The 20,809-nt window shown below is 46.1% G+C and overlaps 3 protein-coding genes across 3 annotated transcripts in view; 2 read left to right on the forward strand and 1 right to left on the reverse strand.

Annotated features, from left to right (window-relative positions):
- rpl17 (ribosomal protein L17) overlaps nt 1-20,809 on the forward strand; it is a 172,607-nt gene that overhangs the window by 118,626 nt on the left and 33,172 nt on the right. The gene's annotated exons all lie outside the window — the stretch shown is intronic.
- nefla (neurofilament light chain a) lies at nt 3,718-6,201 on the forward strand. The gene is made up of 4 exons (XM_063012034.1): nt 3,718-4,833; nt 4,942-5,066; nt 5,159-5,496; nt 5,577-6,201. The coding sequence occupies exons 1-4, from the start codon at nt 3,781-3,783 to the stop codon at nt 5,963-5,965; spliced, it is 1,905 nt and encodes a 634-aa protein (XP_062868104.1). The 5' UTR covers nt 3,718-3,780; the 3' UTR covers nt 5,966-6,201.
- On the reverse strand, nt 13,131-20,184 carry nefma (neurofilament medium chain a). The gene is made up of 3 exons (XM_063012033.1): nt 19,077-20,184; nt 16,670-16,794; nt 13,131-14,939 (listed from the first exon to the last, which is right to left on the reverse strand). The coding sequence occupies exons 1-3, from the start codon at nt 20,103-20,105 to the stop codon at nt 13,391-13,393; spliced, it is 2,703 nt and encodes a 900-aa protein (XP_062868103.1). The 5' UTR covers nt 20,106-20,184; the 3' UTR covers nt 13,131-13,390.

Here is a 20,809-nt window from a genome sequence, read left to right on the forward strand (position 1 = left end):
TTATTAATGCCAAAATAAATCACTGAAGTATTTTGTACATTTCTTTTCGAATATACTTGGGGCGGTCCGGGTCCTTTCTGTGTGGAGTTTGCATGTTCTCCCTGTGTCTGCGTGGGTTTCCTCCCACAGTCCAAAAACATGCAGTCAGGTTAATTAGAGACACTTAATTGCCCTATAGGTAAATGGGTGTGTGTGTGCCCTGCGATGGACTGGCGCCCCATCCAGGGTGTTACTGTGTGCCTTGCGCCCGTTGAAAAGCTGGGATAGGCTCCAGCACCCCCCCGGTTAAGAAAGTGAGTGAGTGAGACAATTCTGTATGACATAATATCCAGGTTTAAGTCGAGTGTCTACTCAGACATGATTGGCTATGTCTCAGGGGTGGATGTCCGAACTCCTGCGATGGATTGGCACCCTGCCCTGCACCCACTATTCCCCCTTATTGAAACTAGTCCCACCCGCGACCCGACCAGGATAAAACAGTAAAAATAAAATGAAATTCCAACTCCACTGGCCACTGACCGCCGGCCTCAGTGCTGATGACGCCTTCAGTCCAGTCCTGATGGACACGGCTTTGAGTCCTGAAACAAGTCAGCACAATTCTACTGATTCAGTCGAATCCCATCAGTGATGTTCAGCACTCAGCGCTATCGAATCAACACACCGACCGTGTCATGCAGGGATGCAGAAATCACACCGTCACTAACACAGCCTGAACGTCAACAGCGTCGTTAAATCAAACTCTGCTTATATTTACATTACATTTACATTTTCTGCATTTAGTGGACGCTTTTATTCAAAGTGACCTACAGTACTGGGACAGTACACAGTCTGAGCAATTGAAGGTTAAGGGCCTCGCTCAAGGGCCCAACAGCAGCAACCTGGCAGTGGTGGTGGTTTGATCTGGCGACCTTTTGATTACTAGTCCAGTATCTTAACCGCTAGGCTACAACTTCAATATCAAACACACCTACACAGTCTTTTTTACTGTGGAGACATGAGGAGAACATGCAAACCCCACACAGAAAGGACCCGTAATTGCTGCACCTGGGAGTCAAACCCATGACCCTCTTGCTGTGAGGCGACAGCGCTACCCATCAAGCCACCAAACTTCTGGCGTATAAAAAATATTCACTATTCATCTCCAGGTTGGGATCCACACAGACGTCACAGGCTATGTCCGGGTGTTGCATTTTGAGGTGCACTTATCAGTGCGCTCTCAGTGCAGGTCCCAAGCCTGGATATAATAAGGAGGGTTGCATCAGGAAGGGCATCCGGTGTAAAGAGTCTGACAGTTTAGGTATAAGGACCAGAATAACTCATTATGGAGACCCTTAAATATTTGGAAGTAGTAAAAAGCATCTACAATTGACTGTTTAATCTGACTACAAAACCGAGTAGCACTGAGAGCTAAGGGCCTCGCTCAAGGGCCCAACAGTGTCAATTTGGATGTCCTGAAATCCTGGCCTGCAATCAACACTTCAGTTCATCTAAATGGATTTGCTTTGTACATAGAGGCGCTGTCATGCTTAAACTAGAAAGGCCTTCCCCAAACTGTTGCGTCAAAGTTGGAGGTATGCAACTGATTATGTACACCGATCAGCCATAACATTAAAACCGCCTCCTTGTTTCTACACTCACTGTCCATTTTATCAGCTCCACTTACCATATAGAAGCACTTTGTAGTTCTACAATTACTGACTGTAGTCCATCTGTTTCTCTACATACTTTGTTACCCCCTTTCATGCTGTTCTTCAATGGTCAGGACCCCCACAGAGCAGGTATTATTTAGGTGGTGGATGATTCTCAGCACTGCAGTGACACTGACATGGTGATGGTGTGTTAGTGTGTGTTGTGCTGGTATGAGTGGATCAGACACAGCAGCGCTGCTGGAGTTTTTAAACACCTCACTGTCACTACTGGACTGAGAATAGTCCACCAACCAAAAATATACAGCCAACAGCGCCCCGTGGGCAGCGTCCTGTGACCACTGATGAAGGTCCAGAAGATGAGCGACTCAAACAGCAGCAATAGATGAGCGATCGTCTCTGACTTTACATCTACAAGGTGGACCGACTAGGTAGGAGTGTCTAATAGAGTGGACAGTGAGTGGACACGGTGTTTAAAAACTCCAGCAGCACTGCTGTGTCTGATCCACTCATACCAGCACAACACACACTAACACACCAGCACCATGTCAGTGTCACTGCAGTGCTGAGAATCATCCACCACCTAAATAATACCTGCTCTGTGGTGGTCCTGTGGGGGTCCTGACCATTGAAGAACAGCATGTAGAGAAACAGATGGACTACAGTCAGTAATTGTAGAACTACAAAGTGCTTCTATATGGTAAGTGGAGCTGATAAAGTGGACAGTGAGTGTAGAAACAAGTAGGGTGGTTTTAATGTTATTGCTGCAGTGTTCATACAGATAAAAAATGAGAGAGAGTGACCGGGAGCACTTCCGTTGTAGAAATGTATTCGTGTTTCCTTAATTTCGTTGTGTTCTCCCTTAATGTAATTGCGTTCCACCTTAAAGAATTTGTGTTGTCTCTTAATATATTTGTGTTTTTCCTTATTGTTTTTGTGTTGTCAGCTTTTGTTTGTTTTGTAAATGTTATTGTGTTTTGACTCAGTGGGCCACCGTAGACGCTTTTATCCAAAGAGACTTACAGTACTGTGACACTATACAGTCTAAGCAATTGAAGGTTAAGGGCCTTGCTCAAGGGCCCAACAGTGACAACCAGGCGGTGGTGGGGTTTAAACCAGTGACCTTATTTCCTTAAAGAATGAGCAATTTAATGTAGATGATTAATAATCAAGTATAAATAATTAAGAACCCAGGTTCGAATCTTAGGGGTGCTATCGACCAGTCGAGCGTCTACACAGACGACTGGTGGTGTCTGAGTAAGGGCAGGGGTTCAGCACCCATGTTTTGTGCCCAGTGTTTCTCAGTGGAACCGGACCTGCTGATTTAATGTGAACTTTATACTCAGCTGGTCTAAGATCAAGATCACGTTTTAATAGAATTGAAGGGTTCACAATGAATGTTTTGCATATATAATCATATATATAAATATATTGTTTTAATTATACATTAAAATATGAATATTTTCTGTCTAAATAATTAATCCAATTAATTAAAAAACGTTTTTGTTGTTCGTCATTTAATACAACAATTTGACTGCAGTACCGACACTGACCAGCAGAGGCAGAACAATCCTACAGTAACCCTGTACTGCCTCATATCGCTGCATGATGCTTCTGCAAAACACACAGAGGGATTAAAGCTCAGAATTAAGACGTTAAAATCCTAAAAAGATGAAAACAAGGGTCTAAAACTGTAATATAAATTTAGCACAACACATTAAAGGATGTGATGAGGAATAAAAGGAATTAAACTGTATGACCATCAGTTTAGTGTCACAACCGAAGCTGTATTATTATTTAATGATATTTTCCTTACAGACACTTCATTTTAAAAGCAATTTCTATTTATTTTAGGCTTGTTTTTGTTCTTCAGACCCCACTTCCGCAGTACATATACATTAGCTCCTCTCTCGTCCATCTCTCCCCTCCCTTTTCCCTCTCGCTCAGCATCCTGCTCGCTGCTCCGTTCGATACTGCATAGTCAGAGTTTAGAGAAGCACTTGCGTCAGACCCGCCCGTCCCGGCTATAAAAGCGGCGCGGACTGCAGCACTGGCACAGCAGTTCGAGCAGGCTGGCTGTGAGAGGTACAGAGCGTCAGATTAGATCCTCCAGATCAGATTTGCCCTTGAAACCATGAGCGGCATCGGCTTCGAGTCCTACTATGCGCCCACGTACAAGCGCTGGTACGTGGAGAGCGCCCCGCCGCGGGTGGCGACACGGACCAGGTCACGCACCGTGTACTCCAGCCAGGCGTCTCCGTATTCCTCGGCTCGGCTGCATTACGGCTCCCCCGGTCACGTCTCTTCGCCCTCCTCGATGCTTTTCAGCAGCGCCGCCCACCCCATGGAGCTGGACCTGAGTCAGGCGGCGCAGGTGAGCTCTGACCTGCGAGCGGTGCGCACTCAGGAGAAAGCTCAGCTGCAGGATCTTAACGATCGCTTCGCCGGCTTCATCGAGCGCGTGCATGAGCTGGAGCAGCAGAATCGGGCTCTAGAGTCCGAGCTCCTGCTGCTGAGGCAGAGGCACAGCGAGCCCTCCTGCCTGAGGGCCCTGTACGAGCAAGAAGCTCGGGCTCTGAGCGCCGCCGTGGACGAGGCGCACCAGGAGAAGCAGGCCGCCCTGAACCGCAGGAACCACCTGGAGGAGACTCTCCGGGCCCTGCAGAGGCAGTACGACGAGGAGGCTGTGGAGCGTGAGAACGCTGAGGCCAGGCTCATGGATGCTCGCAAGGAGGCGGACGAGCGCGCCGTGGCTCAGATGGAGCTGGAGAAGAAGGTGGGCGTCCTGCTGGACGAGCTGGCTTTCCTTAAGAAGATCCACGAGGGCGAGATCTCCGAGCTTCAGGCGCAGCTCCAGTACAGCACTCAGATCGTGGTGGAGACCGAGGCCGCCAAACCCGACCTCTCCAGCGCCCTGCGAGACATCCGGTCTCAGTACGAGAGGCTGGCGGCGAGGAACATGCAGGCCGCCGAGGACTGGTTCCGCGGGAAGATGGGGCATCTGACGGAGACCGTGGCCCACCACACAGACGCCGTGAGGACCACGAAAGACGAAGCGGGCGAGTACCGGCGCCAGCTACAAGCACGGGTTCTGGAGATCGACGCCTGCAAGGGTCTGAATGATTCGCTGGAGAAGCAGCTGAGAGATGTGGAGGAGAAACAGAGCGGCGAGATCACGGTCATGCAGGTCAGTTTTTATTTTAGTGGCTAATAAATTCACTCCTGGCATGTTTGAAGGTTGGCAAGGTGGTACGAGCTGATAATAATTGTGTTTTTTTTTAAACATCTCTGACAGGACACAATCAACGACCTTGAAAGCGAGCTACGGGCCACTAAAGGTGAGATGGCCAGGTATCTTAAGGATTACCAGGACCTCCTGAATGTCAAAATGGCCCTCGATATCGAAATAGCTGCATACAGGTAAAGAAGGAACCGAATATTTAAGGGCGTCAACAAATGTCATTAATTTCTGCCGATGATGAAGAGAAGTATGTCTATCTCCACCTTAACAGGAAGCTCCTGGAAGGCGAGGAGTCACGTCTGAGCGCGGGCATGGCGGGCAGTCTGGCGAGCTCCTACCCAATGGCACCTTCCTACTCGCGATCGGTGTACTCGGTCCAGTCCAGCATGACCTCCGCCGCCCCCTTCCTGCTCAGCTCTCGCATGGTGAGCTCCACGCTCTCCGCAGAACCCCCGAAGGACGAGGAGGAGGAGGAGGAGGAGGAGGAAGCTGAAGAGGAAGAGAAGGAGGAGGAGGAAGAAGAGAAGGAGGAGGAGGAGAAGGAGGAAGAGGAGGAGGAGGAGAAAGAGAAAGAAGAAGGACAGGAAGACGCAGAGGAGGAGAAAGAAGGTACCTCATTATCTCGTACTATATTTCGCTTCGTCTTAGTAGCGCCGGTTGTCGTTTCATTATCGTTTCTGATTTTGCAGAAGGTGAGGAGGAAGCCACAGACGCCGGAGATGCCGCAGAAGCCGTGGACGCAGAGGAGGAGGAAAAGGAAGGAGGAGAGGAGGAAGAGGAGGCTAAAGAGGAAGAGGAGGCTAAAGAGGAAGAGGAAGGAGAAGAGGAAGGTGGGGAGGAGGAGGGACAGGAAGACGGAGGCGAGCAAGGTGAAGGGAAAGGTGACGACGAGGCAGATAAGAAAGAAGCCGAACCAGAACCAGAACCTGCCAAGGAAAAAGCCAAAGAGGAACCAAAACCCAAAGAGAAAGCAGAACCAGAGAAGCCCAAATCGAAAGACGAGGGCGAGAAGGGCAAAGCCGAGGCCAAGGAGAGTCCGAAACCCGAGCAGAAAGATGAAACCAAAGCCAAGAAGTAAAGACGACGACGACGTGAGGAGAGAAAACGCCGCTCGAGTTTCGCTCCGGTTCTCAGGTGAAGGTGCTAAACGCAAAACGCTAAAGATTTTAGTTCCCGAATCCCAGATTCAGCTAAACGAGCTTCGTGAGGTTCACAGTGATGATGTGATGAGCAATGAGGGGTTAAATGTGATGAAAATGTTCAGGTGAAATTTATCTGCAAGCGCAATAAAAAGCACGCTGAAACTGCACTAAGGCTCTGAGTACTGTCGTCTCTACACACCAGTGGTGTATAGTAACGAAGTAATAATACTTCGTTACAGTACTTAAGTAGTTTTTTGAAGTATCTGTACTTTACTGGAGTATAAAAATTTTCGGCAACTTTCACTTTTACTCCACTACATTTTCTAAAGAAATTGTGTACTTTTACTCCGATACATTCGCTGTATGTAAATTGGTTACTCGTTACTACAGAATGAAGGTAAATGATGTGAGATGTGTGACGGACTGCACGCTGGTTTGGTGAATCTGCGCTTGTCAGTTAGACGGTGGTTAAACACATTAATGCGCATGTGCAAACGTTCTCTAAACGCTATCGGAGTTTTCTAAAAGTGCGTCGTTCACCCAAACACACGCAAATATGGAGATTTCAGAAGCTCCAACACACTGATGTAAGTTAATAATGATTAACAAAGTAAAGCTGCAGCATCAGCGTTTTATTCATATTATTAGCATTAACATTGTTCAGATATCTACCTACCATTTTTACCGATTACATTCGAACCACAAATAAAATGTTTCACTAAATTTGTTTGGAATTCATTGACTGCAAAACTCATGAAGACACGTCCATTATTTTTAAAAACTCACCTGCGGACAAATATTTCCTCAGATAATTTCTGTATTAGACCGGCAGAGGAAAGATTCATGGTGCTGAGGAACATGCAGCACATCTTTAACCCTTTAATCATCTCAACAAGAACTCAACTTATCCAACTGATTATTAATGATTTTTCAGCTGTTGGCTTCAAGTTAGAAATGGTGTTTTCTTGAAGTAAGAATACCAATATTTTTTTAGTTTAACACATGCCATTCAGTGAGTAGATAGATAGACAGATCATTAAAGGGATAAATGTGCCGCACGTTTTGTTAAACTCTTGAGTTTTGCTTTACATTAATTATGCCAAAATTATTGAAATTTTGTTATTGAAATATACTACCCAAATAAAAAAAACGGGACTATAGAAAATGTAAATAAAATAGATGCAGTGTTTCTTACATTTACATCGACTCACATTCTAAAAACGTTGGAGCAGGAACATTTAGGGCTCGTAATAAGTTAAAAAAACAACTAAATAATGTCATGATTTCAAACAGGTGATACCAACAGTTGATTATGATCATGAATTGGCACAAATCATGTTCAGATGAAAGGAAGAAAACAGGTTAATTGTTAAGGTGGTTTACAGGCTTAAAAGAACAATCTTTATATTTAAAATGACCGCTTCCATTTATACTAACAGCATTTACTTTTACTTCTACTTTTAATACTTAAGTACATTTAATATCAAATTACTTTTGATACTTAAGTACATTAAACATCAGATACTTTTAGACTTTTACTTAAGTAATATTCTAAAAGGTGACTTCTTACTTCTATCAAAGTAAATTTCTGGTAAGATACTTGTACTTTTACTCAAGTATGGCCTTCCGGTAGTTTATACACCACTGCTACACACACACACACACACACACACACACACACAGGGTCAGTCTGAAAACCACAGACACATTTCCCATCATCCTACACTCCCGAGAAGAGGGTGTGTCTAAATTCTTAGATCCCTTAAAATGCTGTGATGGACTGGAGACCTTTCCGGGGTGTTTCCCACCTTTCACCCAATCAATCAGACCCACTGTGACCCTGACCAGGTGGTAAAACAAACGGAATGAATTTCAGTACGTTTATTTTAGGATTTTTTCGAAAGCAGTAACTTAGAGGTTGCTAGTTCAAGCCCCATCACTGCCAGGTTGCCACTGTTGGGCCCTTGAGCAAGGCCCTTAACTCTCAATTGCTTAGACAGTAAGTCTAAAAGTGGCTGCTAAATGTCAAAAATGTAAATGTAAGGGTCCTTTCTGTGTGGAGTTTTGCATGTTCTCCCTGTGTCCATGTTGGTTTCCTCCAACAAGTCCAAAGACATGCAGGATAATTAAAGCTACTAAAATGAACCTAAGTGTGTGTGCCCTGTGATAGACGGGCGACCTGCCCAGGGTGTTTCCCACTTTTCGCCCAATCAATCAGACCCACTGTGACCCTGACCAGGTGGTAAAACAAACTGAATGAATTTCAGTACGTTTATTTTGGGATTTTTTGAAAGCAGTACTTAGAGGTCGCTAGTTCAAGCCCCATCACTGCCAGATTGCCACTATTGGGCCCTTGAGCAAGGCCCTTAGCCTTCAATTGCTTAGACAGTATACTGTCACAGTACTGTAAGTCACTTTGGATAAAAGAGTCTACTAAATGCTGAAAATGTAAATATAAATATAAGGGTCCTTTCTGTGTGGAGTTGCACATGTTCTCCCTGTGTTTGTGTGGATTCTTTTCAACAAGTCCATGACATTCAGTGAGGATAATTAGAGCTACTAAATATTAACCTAAGTGTGTGAGGTGTTTCCCACCTTTCGCCCAGTTTTCAGACCCACTTGGACCCTGACCAGGATGAAGTGGAGGTAAAACAGACACTGAATAAATAAATAAATACATTTTAAAAGTTTATTGTGTGATTTTTTTGGAGGAAGAGTTTGCTGGTGTAGAATTGGCGGCCTCTCCTGTCCTGGGGTGGCACTTTGCTCAGTGATTTCAGGAAAACCAGGACCCACCGCGACCCTGACCAGGATAAACTGGTGGTAAAACATGAAAATGAAATGAAAGCCTTTTAGTTCCTCATTACTGACCATGACTGATTACAGATGCTGGCTTTTCTCTTCACTATTCATTAAGAAGAAGATGGAACAGTGGTCTCATGCCAAGGTAAAAATACAAACAAATAAAAACACACAGTTAAATGTAAATAAACAAATAAACACGTGGAAGAAGAGTCTGAAATCATCCTGCCTGAACCCTAAGTGAGTGGAACATGCGTCTCTGTCCAGGGTCATTCGTTGCTGAGAAGAGCTCGCTCGACTGTGGGCGGTGTATTTAACACAGATCTGTTCTTTTCTTGATGCCTGGATCACGTCTTTTTACGACAGGTGAAGGTTTTGACCTTGGCAGGAGACCACTGTTCCACGTGTATTTTAAGGGGTGCACTATATGGCCAAAAGTATCTGGACACCTGCACGTGAGCTTGGTATTAAAACAGAGTGACCTCTGTGTGATCTGTTCAGCTAAAAGCTTCTCACGTGATTTGGTAGTACGTCTGTGGGAATTTGTGCCCGTTCAGTCACAAGTTGACAGCGTTTGTATAGTGGGTGTTCTGGTTCGTCCCAGAGCTGTTGAGTGGGGTTGACATGGATTCAAATATTACAAGGGATGTCCCAATACTTTCTGCAATCCTTCTGAATTACCATAGATGTTCCATTTTGGCACCCACTCAGTTTTCCTCCAGCGCTGCTGGAGTTTTTAAACACCGTGTCCACTCACCGTCCACTCTATTAGACACTCCTACCTAGTCGGTCCACCTTGTAGATGTAAAGTCAGAGACGATCGCTCATCTATTGCTGCTGTTTGAGTCGCTCATCTTCTAGACCTTCATCTGTGGTCACAGGATGCTGCCCACGGGGCGCTGTCGGCTGGATATTTTTGGTTGGTGGACTATTCTCAGTCCAGCAGTGACAGTGAGGTGTTTAAAACCTCCAGCAGCGCTGCTGTGTCTGATATACTCATACCAGCACAACACACACTAACACACCACCACCATGTCAGTGTCACTGCAGTGCTGAGAATCATCCACCACCTAAATAATACCTGCTCTGTGGGGGTCCTGACCATTGAAGAACAGCATGAAAGGGGGTAACAAAGCATGCAGAGAAACATATGGACTACAGTCAGTAATTGTAGAACTACAAAGTGCTTCTATATGGTAAGTGGAGCTGATAAAATGGACAGTGAGTGTAGAAGTGTAGGCGCCCCGTCGGGACCGTGTGAGGATAAATTTACTCCGCTCGTACCCTACAGCATCTACAGCACTGCAGCACGTCTCGTCGTTAACGGGACACCTGAGACGCTGCAGTGCTGCATCATGCTGCACTTTGTGGGAGTGGAAACACTGACGCATGCTGCAGGGTGTGTGTGGGTGTGGGCGTGTGTGTGTGTGTGTGTGTGTGTGTGTGTGTGCACTGCGGAGAACCGGAGAACCAGAGAACCCATCGCTGCTCCTTCAGTCGTGCTTTAGTGCAGGACCACATACAGTATATTCAAACCTTATATACTGTAAGTCAAACACACACACACACACACACACACGTACACTATATGGACAAAAGTATTGGGACACCAGTTCTAATTACTGAATTCACCTGTTTCAGCCACAGAATGGAAATCACATGCTTCTGACTGTGCACCAACAGTTTAGGGAAGTTTCTTTCCTGTTCCAGCATGAGCGAGCTCTATAAAGACACAGCCCTTACCTCAGCCTTACTCTGGGATGAACTGGCTTTCTTGACCAATAGCTATTCAACTGAATGGGCACAAATTCCTACAGACACCTTCTCTTCTAGAAAATAGAGGTCGCTGTATTTTATTACCGTTCGTCTGCCTGGTGTCCAAATACTTTTGACAAATATAGTGTCGTTAGAGCTCGAATGTACCTATAGGAGTCCTACTGAAGCGTTAGGTGAGAGTTTTATACTCTATGATGTATAACATACTTTCATCGAGCGCTTCATCCCGGTCAGGGTCACGGATGGTCCTGTTTCGTCCAGGCTTTTCATATTATGATGTTTATTGAGCAAATTTGGTTTGCTGTTGGTGTGGCGTGAAACCTCGGCATTAGGATCGAATATTCATATGACCCAAAGTATGGTGGTGCCCATGCCATTCCAAAATCATGGGCATTAATATGTAGTTATTAATGCCCCCTCCCCCCTTTTCCTTCCCCCTCCCTTTGTGGCTACAACAGTCTTCACTATTCTCGGAAAGTCTGTTGGAATTTGTTCCTGTTCTTTTAACAGAGCATCGCTGTTGGACCCAAATGTTCAACTCAATAAAACAGTAGTGGACTAGTGATCAGAAGGTTGCTGGTTCAAGTCCCACAGCAAAATTTACACTGTTGATCCTAGTAGCAAGCCCATAAATGCTCGTGGTTTAGACCTTCATTCTAGTCTGGAACAGGACTAACAGTGGTTTTAATTTGGAACAGGACTAACAGTGGTTAACCTGGAACAGGACTAAAGGTGGTTTAGTCCTTGGCTTTAATCTGGAACAGGACGAATGATGGTTTTAATCTGGAACAGAACTAACGATGGTTTAGTTCTTTGCTTTAATTTGGAACAGGACTAACAGTGGTTTATTCCTTCACTTTAATCTGGAACAGGACTAACAGTGGTTTAGTTCTTTACTTTCATTTGGAACAGGCCAAATGTGGTTTAATCCTTGGTTTTAATCTGGAACAGGACTAACGGTGGTTTTAATCTGGAACAGGACTAACAGTTGTTTTAATATGGAACAGAACCATGTTGGTTTTAACAGTGATTTAGTCTTTTACTTTAATCTGGAACAGAACTAACAGAGGTTTAGTCCTTCACTTTAATCTGGAACAGAACTAACAGAGGTTTAGTCCTTCACTTTAATCTGGAACAGAACTAAAAGAGGTTTAGTCCTTCACTTTAATCTGGAACAGGACTAACAGTGGTTTAGTCATTTGCTTTAATCTTGAACAGGACTAACAGTGGTTTTAATCTGGAACAGGACTAACAGTGGTTTATTCCTTCACTTTAATCTGGAACAGGACTAACAATGGTTTTAATCTGGAACAGGACTAATGATGGTTTAGTTCTTTGCTTTAATCTCGAACAGGACTAACAGTGGTTTAGTTCTTTGCTTTAATTTGGAACAGGACTAACAGTGGTTTATTCCTTCACTTTAATCTGGAACAGGACTAACAGTGGTTTAGTCCTTTACTTTCATTTGGAACAGGACTAACAGTGGTTTAGTCCTTTACTTTCATTTGGAACAGGACTAACAGTTGTTTAGTCCTTTACTTTCATTTGGAACAGGACTAACAGTGGTTTAGTCCTTTACTTTCATTTGGAACAGGACTAACAGTTGTTTTAATATGGAACAGAACCATGTTGGTTCTAACAGTGATTTAGTCTTTTACTTTAATGTGGAACAGAACTGTGTTGGTTTTAATCTGGAACAGGACTAATGATGGTTTAGTCTTTTGCTTTAATCTGGAACAGGACTAACTGTGGTTTTAAAATCTGAATATGAGTGAGTGCAGTGGGCGTGGCTGTAACCCTTGACCTGTACACTGAGCGCTTTATTAGGAACACCAGTGTTAGTGCAGGAATAAACACGGAGACTGCGTGTTTGTTATGATGTTTATTGAGCAAATGCTGAAATGCGTCGGGATGAATGAAAGAGACGGGATTGCAAACCGTAGCACCTCATTTACGTCAAAGAAGTGGAACTGGAGTCCAGTCTTATGCATACGAGAACGCTTTAGCACGTTCTTCAGGTTTTACTGTCGTCAGCGCTCAGTAGGTAAACAGAATCGAGAGTAAAAAGCGAGTTTAAGGCTAAGGAGTTTCTTCATTGCTTCAGGTACTGTATGGATGATGGGTGGTGGGCGCGGCTCTGCCTCCGTTCCTCCGTCGGTTTCAGAACTGTCGCGTTGTGGTGTTTTGTTTTGGCTCAGTCGGTGTCCTCGCGTTTGCATAAATAAGGCTAATTTGTCAGAACACGGATTTATTATTATTATATATTTTTTTACCTCTTCGCCCTGCGCTCTCCCGCCCTCGCGCCGTCCGGCCACTCGCCCCGCCCGCGTACATTCTTAAGCTGTGCAAATCTAATCGCTTTCGTACATACAGATTGTTTTTCTGCGTTGCTTCCCCCCCCCCCGAGCTGGCATGCAGACGACCCGCCCGTCCCCACCCGAGGTGCTCCCCGATCCCACCCACACATCCGCCCGCCCCCGAGGTATTGCGGACAGAAAGGAAGACGCTGGCACCCACCCCACCACCCCGACAGCCCCGCCCGCATCTGCAGCAAAACCGATTTAAAGCTGTCACTCAACATGCATTTAGAATTTGTAGCTTGCTGTGTCGTATGGCTTCTCTCTAGAGTTATTTATCGATTAAATCTCGAGTGGTTAACGGAATTAAATACGTCGTTATCTAGCTTCATGGTTTCTTTGTAATGTAAGCTCGGATCGGATCGGCTCGGCCTGGCTCGTCCCCCTCGGCTCCTCTCCGCTCGGCAGGGTGTTCGAGGCGATTCTTTACTCGGTTTCTGTGATCTGCTTCACCACTTGGGTGGACACCTTCTCCACCTTCTTGCTGGTCACCAGCGTCTCCTCCACAGAGTCTTCCACTGCCTTGACCGACTCGGTGACCGTGATGGACTTGGTCACGTGCTTGGCGCCGTCCTCTCCAGTAGTGATGGTCTCCACAGTCTTGGTGATCACCACTTTCTGGCTGTGGTCGTCCTTGGTCGGGCTTTCATCGACGCCGTTTGAGATCACGTCTTTCTTCTCGGGCTCCTTCTTGTCTTTGTCAGAGTCGTCTTTCACTGGGGCGTCTTTCTTTTCCGGCTTCTTCTCTTCAGGCTTTTCCTCCTTGCTGGGTTTTTCGGCTTCTGTTTTTTCCGTCTTGGCAGACTTGCTCTTCTCAGGCTCCTCTGTAGGCTCTACGTTCTTGGAAGTTTCATTCTTTGGAGTTTCTGGTTTTGGGGCGTCCTTCTTCGCTTCCTCTACCTTTGGGGTTTCTGTATTGGGAATCTCTTTAGGGCTCTGGGGTTTTGGAGATTCCTTTGAAGGTTCTTTAGGTGATTCTGCCTTTGGAGACTCTGCCTTTGTTGACTCGGGCTTTGGAGATTCAGCCTTTGGTGACTCTGCCTTTGTAGGTGCATCTTTAGGTGACTCGGGCTTTGGAGATTCAGCCTTTGGAGATTCAGCCTTTGGAGACTCTGGCTTTGTAGGCGCATCTTTAGGTGACTCTGCCTTTGGAGATTCAGCCTTTGGTGATTCCGCCTTTGGAGATTCAACCTTTGGAGATTCAGCCTTAGGTGACTCAACCTTGGTTGCCGTGTCAGTCTTCTCTTTCTCCTCCTTGTCATCTTTTCCCTTTGTGTCTTCAGTCTCAGGCTCATCTTTTTTCTCTGATTCTGTCTCCTCAGCTTCAGCTTCTTCTGTCTGCTCAGCCTGTTCTTCTTTTCCTCCTTCTTCCTCTTCTTTATCACTTCCCTCATCTCCAGCCCTTTCCTTCTCTGGTGAGGCCTTTGATTCAGGAGCCTTGGAACTTAATACGGTTTCCTCGACTTCTCCTTCTTCCTCACCTTCCTCTTCCTCCTCTGCCTCACCCTCCTCAGCATCTTCTCCCTTTTCTTCCTCTTCCCCCTCTCCTTCTTCTTTATCCTCACCCTTTTCATCCTCCTGTTCTTCCCCTGCTTCCTCCTCCTCGGCTTCCTCTTTCTCTTCCTCCTCCTCACCCTCATCACCAGGAGCACTGGCGCTCACCTTGGCTTGGCTTGAAGCAACGACCTCCTCCTCCCCTTCATTTTCCTCTGCTTCCTCCTCGCCTGCCTCCTTTTCCTCTTCTTCGGCCTCTTCCTCGTCCTCCTGCTTTTCGGCAAGTTCAGCCACCATCTCTTCCAGGGCCTCGTCCAACTCGGATTTATCGGCTTCCACTCGGGTTTCCTCGATGATCTCCTCCACAAACTTGTGCTGGACCCTCAGCTTGGGTGGTTCTGCTTTGACCTTGGGGCCTTTGCTGACCGTCTGGCGGTACGGGTAGGTGCTGAAGTGGGTCTCCTCACCTTCAAGAAGTTTCCTATGTGGACAGAGCAGATAGAATTACCAAAGTAGAACTGCTAAGTCACTTATAGCTAGACCTTCAGATGATCCATAACCTCCCAAACTCAGTTCTAACATCTAGAACAAGAACTAGCATCACAATACCAGTCCCTCACTGTACTGAAACACATGGACCCTATGTTTGTTTTGGTTACACGCCTCTTCTGTCTCCGCCCGTTCCTTCTAATTAGTCTTAGTAATCATTAGTCCCACGTGTTCTCCATGTACCATCTGATTGCAATGCGCCCAGACCTACATTCCCCCATTGATTTCAGTCTTGCTTTGTTGGTTGTTGTAGTTCATTGCTAGTTAGTGTCCTGGCTCCTGTCCTAGCTCCCATCCTAGCTCCTGTCCTTGCTTCTGTCCTGACTCCCATCTTTGCTCCCATCCTGGCTCCTTTCCTAGCTCCTCTTCTCACTTCTGTCCTAGCTCCCATCCTAGCTCCTGTCCTGGCCTTTGTCCTGGCTCCTGTTCTAACTCCTGCCCTTGCTCCTGTCCTTGCTCTTGTCCTTGCTCCCATCTTTGCTCCTATCCTGGCTCTGGTCCTGGCTCCTGTCCTTGCTGTGGTCTGTCTCCAGTTTTGGTTCTGGTATGAGCTGGCTCTAGTTTAGCATTAACCATTAGCATAGGGTTTAGCATTATAGTTTAGGTATGTTTAGTTAGGTTTAGTTTAGTGACCTGCTCCTTGACCTGTTTTTTTAACGTTATTAGCTTTAGCAAATAGCATTAGCATAGCTTAGCATAGGGTTAGCTTTAGTCTCTGTTCATTTGGTGCTTGTTGTTAAGTTTTTTTTCCCTACAAAAGTAATATATATTTTTAATAATTTGTTGAATTAATACTTAGAAGTAATAGGCACGTAGTTTGGAAGGGGGTGGGCTGCACCTCCATGTGTCGGGGGCCAAAAAAATTGGTCCACAGGCATCAGGTTAAAAGTCTGACGTTGTCATTATGCAGTGATTATTGAGCTATTCACAACCTTCAGATTAGCATGAGCACAGACGTGTGAGCGAGACCGCTGTGCTATAAAGTGTCCTGTTGCTAGCTGCCTGTAGTGACACGGTTCTACCAGAGAGGTCGCCAAAGCTCTGAGTGCCAAAAAAGACACAACTGGTGCAAGGCAGGAACATTCTGAACCCCAAACTATCACAGGGCAGCCAATTTAGAGACGCCAACCACACCGTGGCACTGTGGCATGATTTTACACAATAAATGCTTCACTATCACCTGTGTTCATGCAAGATACCCTTACTGGTACAGCAGAGCTGCTGGTTGGCACACGCCTCCTCCAACTAGTGCAAAGCAGCACATACATGTATGTAGGACCGCACTACTCCCTTCGTATTCTTCCACCACTCGTGCCATGCATCTACCAGGCAGTAGGAATCACTGTTACTGTCACTGTGTTGATTCCCTAGCCGTCCTTCCCTTCCACAGACATGGCCAGTCAAGCTAGAGCATTAGATCTCTGTTTCAGCTCTGGTCAGCTTTCCAAAGTGTATTTATTTATTTATTTATTTATTTAATATGTGTGATCCTGATCTAAACGCTCCTGTGTTGTTAGAATTTAAGAAGGAAGAAGGAAGCCCCAAAATCTGATTTAATCCCGAAGCTAATAACTGATCCTTGTTACTGGTTTCAGCTTAGCACAACGTGAGGTGCAGTGATTCCAGAATCAGAATTTTTATGATGTGTCGACTTGTGTTCACCTGTATGCGGCAATCTCGATGTCTAAGGCCATTTTGACGTTCAGGAGGTCCTGGTATTCACGTAGGTGCCGGGCCATCTCCCATTTGGTGCTCTTCAGCTCGTTATCCAGCTGATGGATGGTTTCCTATACGTGAAAACACACAAAAAAAAGGAATGGAGCTTTTGAGGATCTTATCGTGAAAGGGAGGCGAAGTCGCTAATTTCTATTCTATCATTCGTTTTATATGGATTATTTTATGGCTCGTCCATAACTTTATATTTTACCGCAGTCTCAGTTTTGTACCTAAACTCATCCTCTTATTACCCGGTATGCATGTGTTATTAGATTATTGCCACTGTGCTGATTGAAGTGGAATGACTGTGCACTTTCAAGGGCATCTGATACTGGCACGTACACCAGCTTCTGATCGATGGGGGTTCTGAGGACACCGGGCCAGAGGAAAATCCGCATTCTGACTCTGAGACTGCAGAGGAGTTTATTCTCTCTCTCTCTCTCTCTCTCTCTCTCTCTCTCTCTCTCTCTCTCAGGCTTTATGGTATGACGCCACTACTTTACTGCATTCTGGACTCGCCTCTGGACGAACGTTCCAGCACAATCCGCAACGCAGGTCTGCAGAGGTTTGATTTGTATGATGCATTTATCAAACACAAGGTCAGAAAGTTTGTAAAGTCACTGCATTAGCAAACATTAATTACAGCACAATTCTCTACCGATCGCAGGTAATAATGATGAACAGTGATGATTATATCCCACACAGTTAATAAAACTCGTGTTTTATTCATGTGGTGCAGTGGTGAGGTCAGTGGTGCATGTCCAAATACAGCAGATCTGTTTTCACTGCAATAAATAAAAATAAATAAATAAAAAGCAAATAAAACTGTATTGGCACTGTCACTGCAGTCCATAAACATGCTGATCTAATCTGTATTTGTTAAAATAATAATAATAATTCCAGCTATTAATGTTAATTTAAAAATTAAAGATGATTATTTTCCTTACCTAAAAAAATAATAAAAAAAATAAAATAAATATATGGTTGCATTTAATATCAGAAACCTTTGCATTTACTAGTTCTGTAGGTTTGGCAGCACCTCTGTGCCCCTTACCAGCCACTGCTGTACTTTTCTTGGTGCAGAGCTGTGCACCCCCATGCTTTTAAGATTCCCCTGAGATGAACTCCTATGTGGCATGTGCGTGACTCGATGTGATAAATAAATATGATGTGTTTTTCTTCTTTTATTGCACAGGTGAATAAATTATTACTAATAAAATAAAAGATGTTCTGCAAGGATCAATCACATCAGTGTTAGTTCAGGAGTTGGTGCAGAGAGCTAGTAGGTGTGTTTGCAAGAACTGAAGGGTGCATGCAAAAGTTTAAAATCTAATCCACAATAAATTGCACACAGAGAGCAGGGGCGTGGGGAGGGGGTTCATATTAATGATAGTAATTATAAAAATAAGAATCTGATTCATTATTATAATAATTAATAATACCACCAGTAGTGTGGTGGGACTGTTTCATGTATATAAGACAGTTTGAACACAGACCGCAGGGGTAAATTTGTACCCGGCTGGTCAGGTTGGCATGGGGGGCACAATATTGTTAGTCAATTATAGTAATTATAAAAATAATAACCTGATTACGACGTATAATGATTAATAATATTATAGTTAGTATTAATACTAGTAATGTAAACCTTCTGAAACACAAACTGCAGGGGTGAATATGTACCTGGCTGGTCAGGTTGGGCGGGGTTAAAATTAGTTATATAATATATATATATTATTAAAGTTTATTACAGTTAGTACTAATACCACTAGTGTTGTTCAACTTCTGAGACATTTTCATGCATATAAGACTGCAGACTGCAGGGGTGAATTTGTACCCGGCTGGTCAGGTTGGGCGGGGTTAGAATTAATTATACTGTAGTTTAAATAATTCTTATAATAATTAATGATATTAAAGTTAGTACTAGTACCACTAGTGTTGTTCATCTTCTGAGACCTTGTCATGCATATAAGACAGTTTGAACACAGACTGCAGGGGTGAATTTGTACCTGGCTGGTCAGGTTGGGCGGGGTTAGAATTAATTATATAATATATAATATATATAATATTACAGTTAGTACTAATAACACTAGTGTTGTTAATCTTCTGAGACCTTTTCATGCATATAAGACTGCAGACTGCAGGGGTGAATTTGTACCCGGCTGGTCAGGTTGGCATGGGGGGCATAATATCATTAGTCAGTTATATTAATTATAAAAATAATTGATGAATAATAATCATGATGAATAATATTATAGTTAGTTAGTATTAATAACACTAGTGACCTTTCCATGCATATAAGATAGTGAGAGCGCAACACGTGCTTCCTCTAAAGCTGCAGGATGTAACTGCGTACCTGCAGGCTGGACAGGTCGGAGTTGTGTCTCTCCTCGATGTCGGTCAGCTGCCTCTCCAGGGAATCTTTGGTGCCGCGCGCTGCCTCCAGCTCCACGGTTTTGGCCTGCAGCTGCCTCCGGTAATCGGAGATCTCGTCCCGCGCGGACTTGATGGCGTCCTTGTTCTGCTCGGCGGCCTCGGTGAGTTTGGTGTAGCGGCACACGAACCAGTCCTCGACCTGCTGCAGGTTGCGCGAGCTGTGGCCCTCGAGCTGGGAGCGGATCTCGCGCAGGGACTCGGTGATGTCGGCCTTCTGCTGCCACTCGCGCTTCTCGTGCACGGCGGTGGCCGCCTGGAGCTGCGCGAGCATCTCGTTGACCTCGTGCTCGTGGTCGCCGCGGACGAACGCCAGCTCGTCCTGCAGGCACTGGATCTTCTTGGTGAGCTCGCCGGCGGCCAGGCCGGCGTCGCCGGCGTCCTTCTGGATCGCGCGCGTCACCGCATCGGTGTCGGCGCGCGCGCGGGCCTCGTCGTCGAGGCGGGCGCGCAGCCGGTGGATGTCGTCCTCGATGCGCGCGGCGTCCATGTGGGCGCGCGCCTTCTCGCCGTGCAGCTCCTCGAGCGCGGCGCGCAGCTCCTGCAGCTCGCGCTCGTGCTGCGCCTCGGGCTGCGTGCGAGACGCGTGCTTCTGGCGCAGCGCGCGGATCTCGTCCTCGAGACGCCGGTTCTGCTCCTCGAGGTAGTGCACCTTGTCGATGTAGGTGGCGAAGCGGTCGTTCAGGTCCTGCAGCTGCTCCTTCTCGTTGATGCGGTTCGCGTAGTCGGGGCTCAGATCGCCGCTGTCCGGGCTGCTCATCACCGCCGAGCTGTAGGTGCGCGACACCGGCACGCTCATCACGTTCACGGAGCGTTTGTAGGACACCGGGCTGGCTCGCGACCACGTCTGGGTGCGGTATCCGCTGGAGCCGCCGGGACTCCGGCTGTAGCTCTGCCTCGTCTCCATCACTCTCCGGTAAGGACTGTCTAGCGCGTCTACCGAGTAGCTCATCTGGACCGGTGCTCGTGCAAACAAATGAATGGAGCAAACGTGTGGCGAGTGTATGTGTGTGTGTGTGTGTGGGGTGTGTATGGCTCTCACAGCGCCCTGTAGCCTCCGTGCGCTCTTTTTATACCGGACACGGAGCGCGCAGCACCGAGTGGGAGGGTCTTCGCGTCTCTGTGATGCTCATAGGCTCAGCGCACCAGCATCCCGATCGAACGGGGCACGGTTGCGCGCGAGTGGGTTCGAATCTGTAGGAGGGAGGGTTCACACAGTGGCACTCAGTGGCGGTCCTGCACATCCCCGTGCACTGCAGCACCTCTCTGTGATCGAACCTGACTCAGCGGATTCGCACGCACCGCGCACTGGATCAGCAGGCTGCATGAACCTTGAAAAACACACTCCAGGCTTTACTGACTTCTGCAGCTGTTCTTTATATTCTTGACCAGAACACGCCGATTTTACCTAATAAATATCACAGATGTACATACAGCAACGTGCATCATTCATCTCCTAATTCCTCATCACTGGGCATGACTGAGTGCAGCTGGTAACTTCTCAGTGTCCATATAATTGCTGTTTGAGGTTGAGAAGAAAACCCTCACCTGAAATAATTTATTCATTATGGTCAGATGTTGGCTACACAAAACCACAGAAACAGGTCTGAAGTGAATCAGAGGCTGTCGGAACACCTCACACTGTCCACTGTCGAG

Source organism: Trichomycterus rosablanca, chromosome 16 (genome assembly GCF_030014385.1).
Source record: "Trichomycterus rosablanca isolate fTriRos1 chromosome 16, fTriRos1.hap1, whole genome shotgun sequence".
NCBI lineage: Eukaryota > Metazoa > Chordata > Actinopteri > Siluriformes > Trichomycteridae > Trichomycterus > Trichomycterus rosablanca.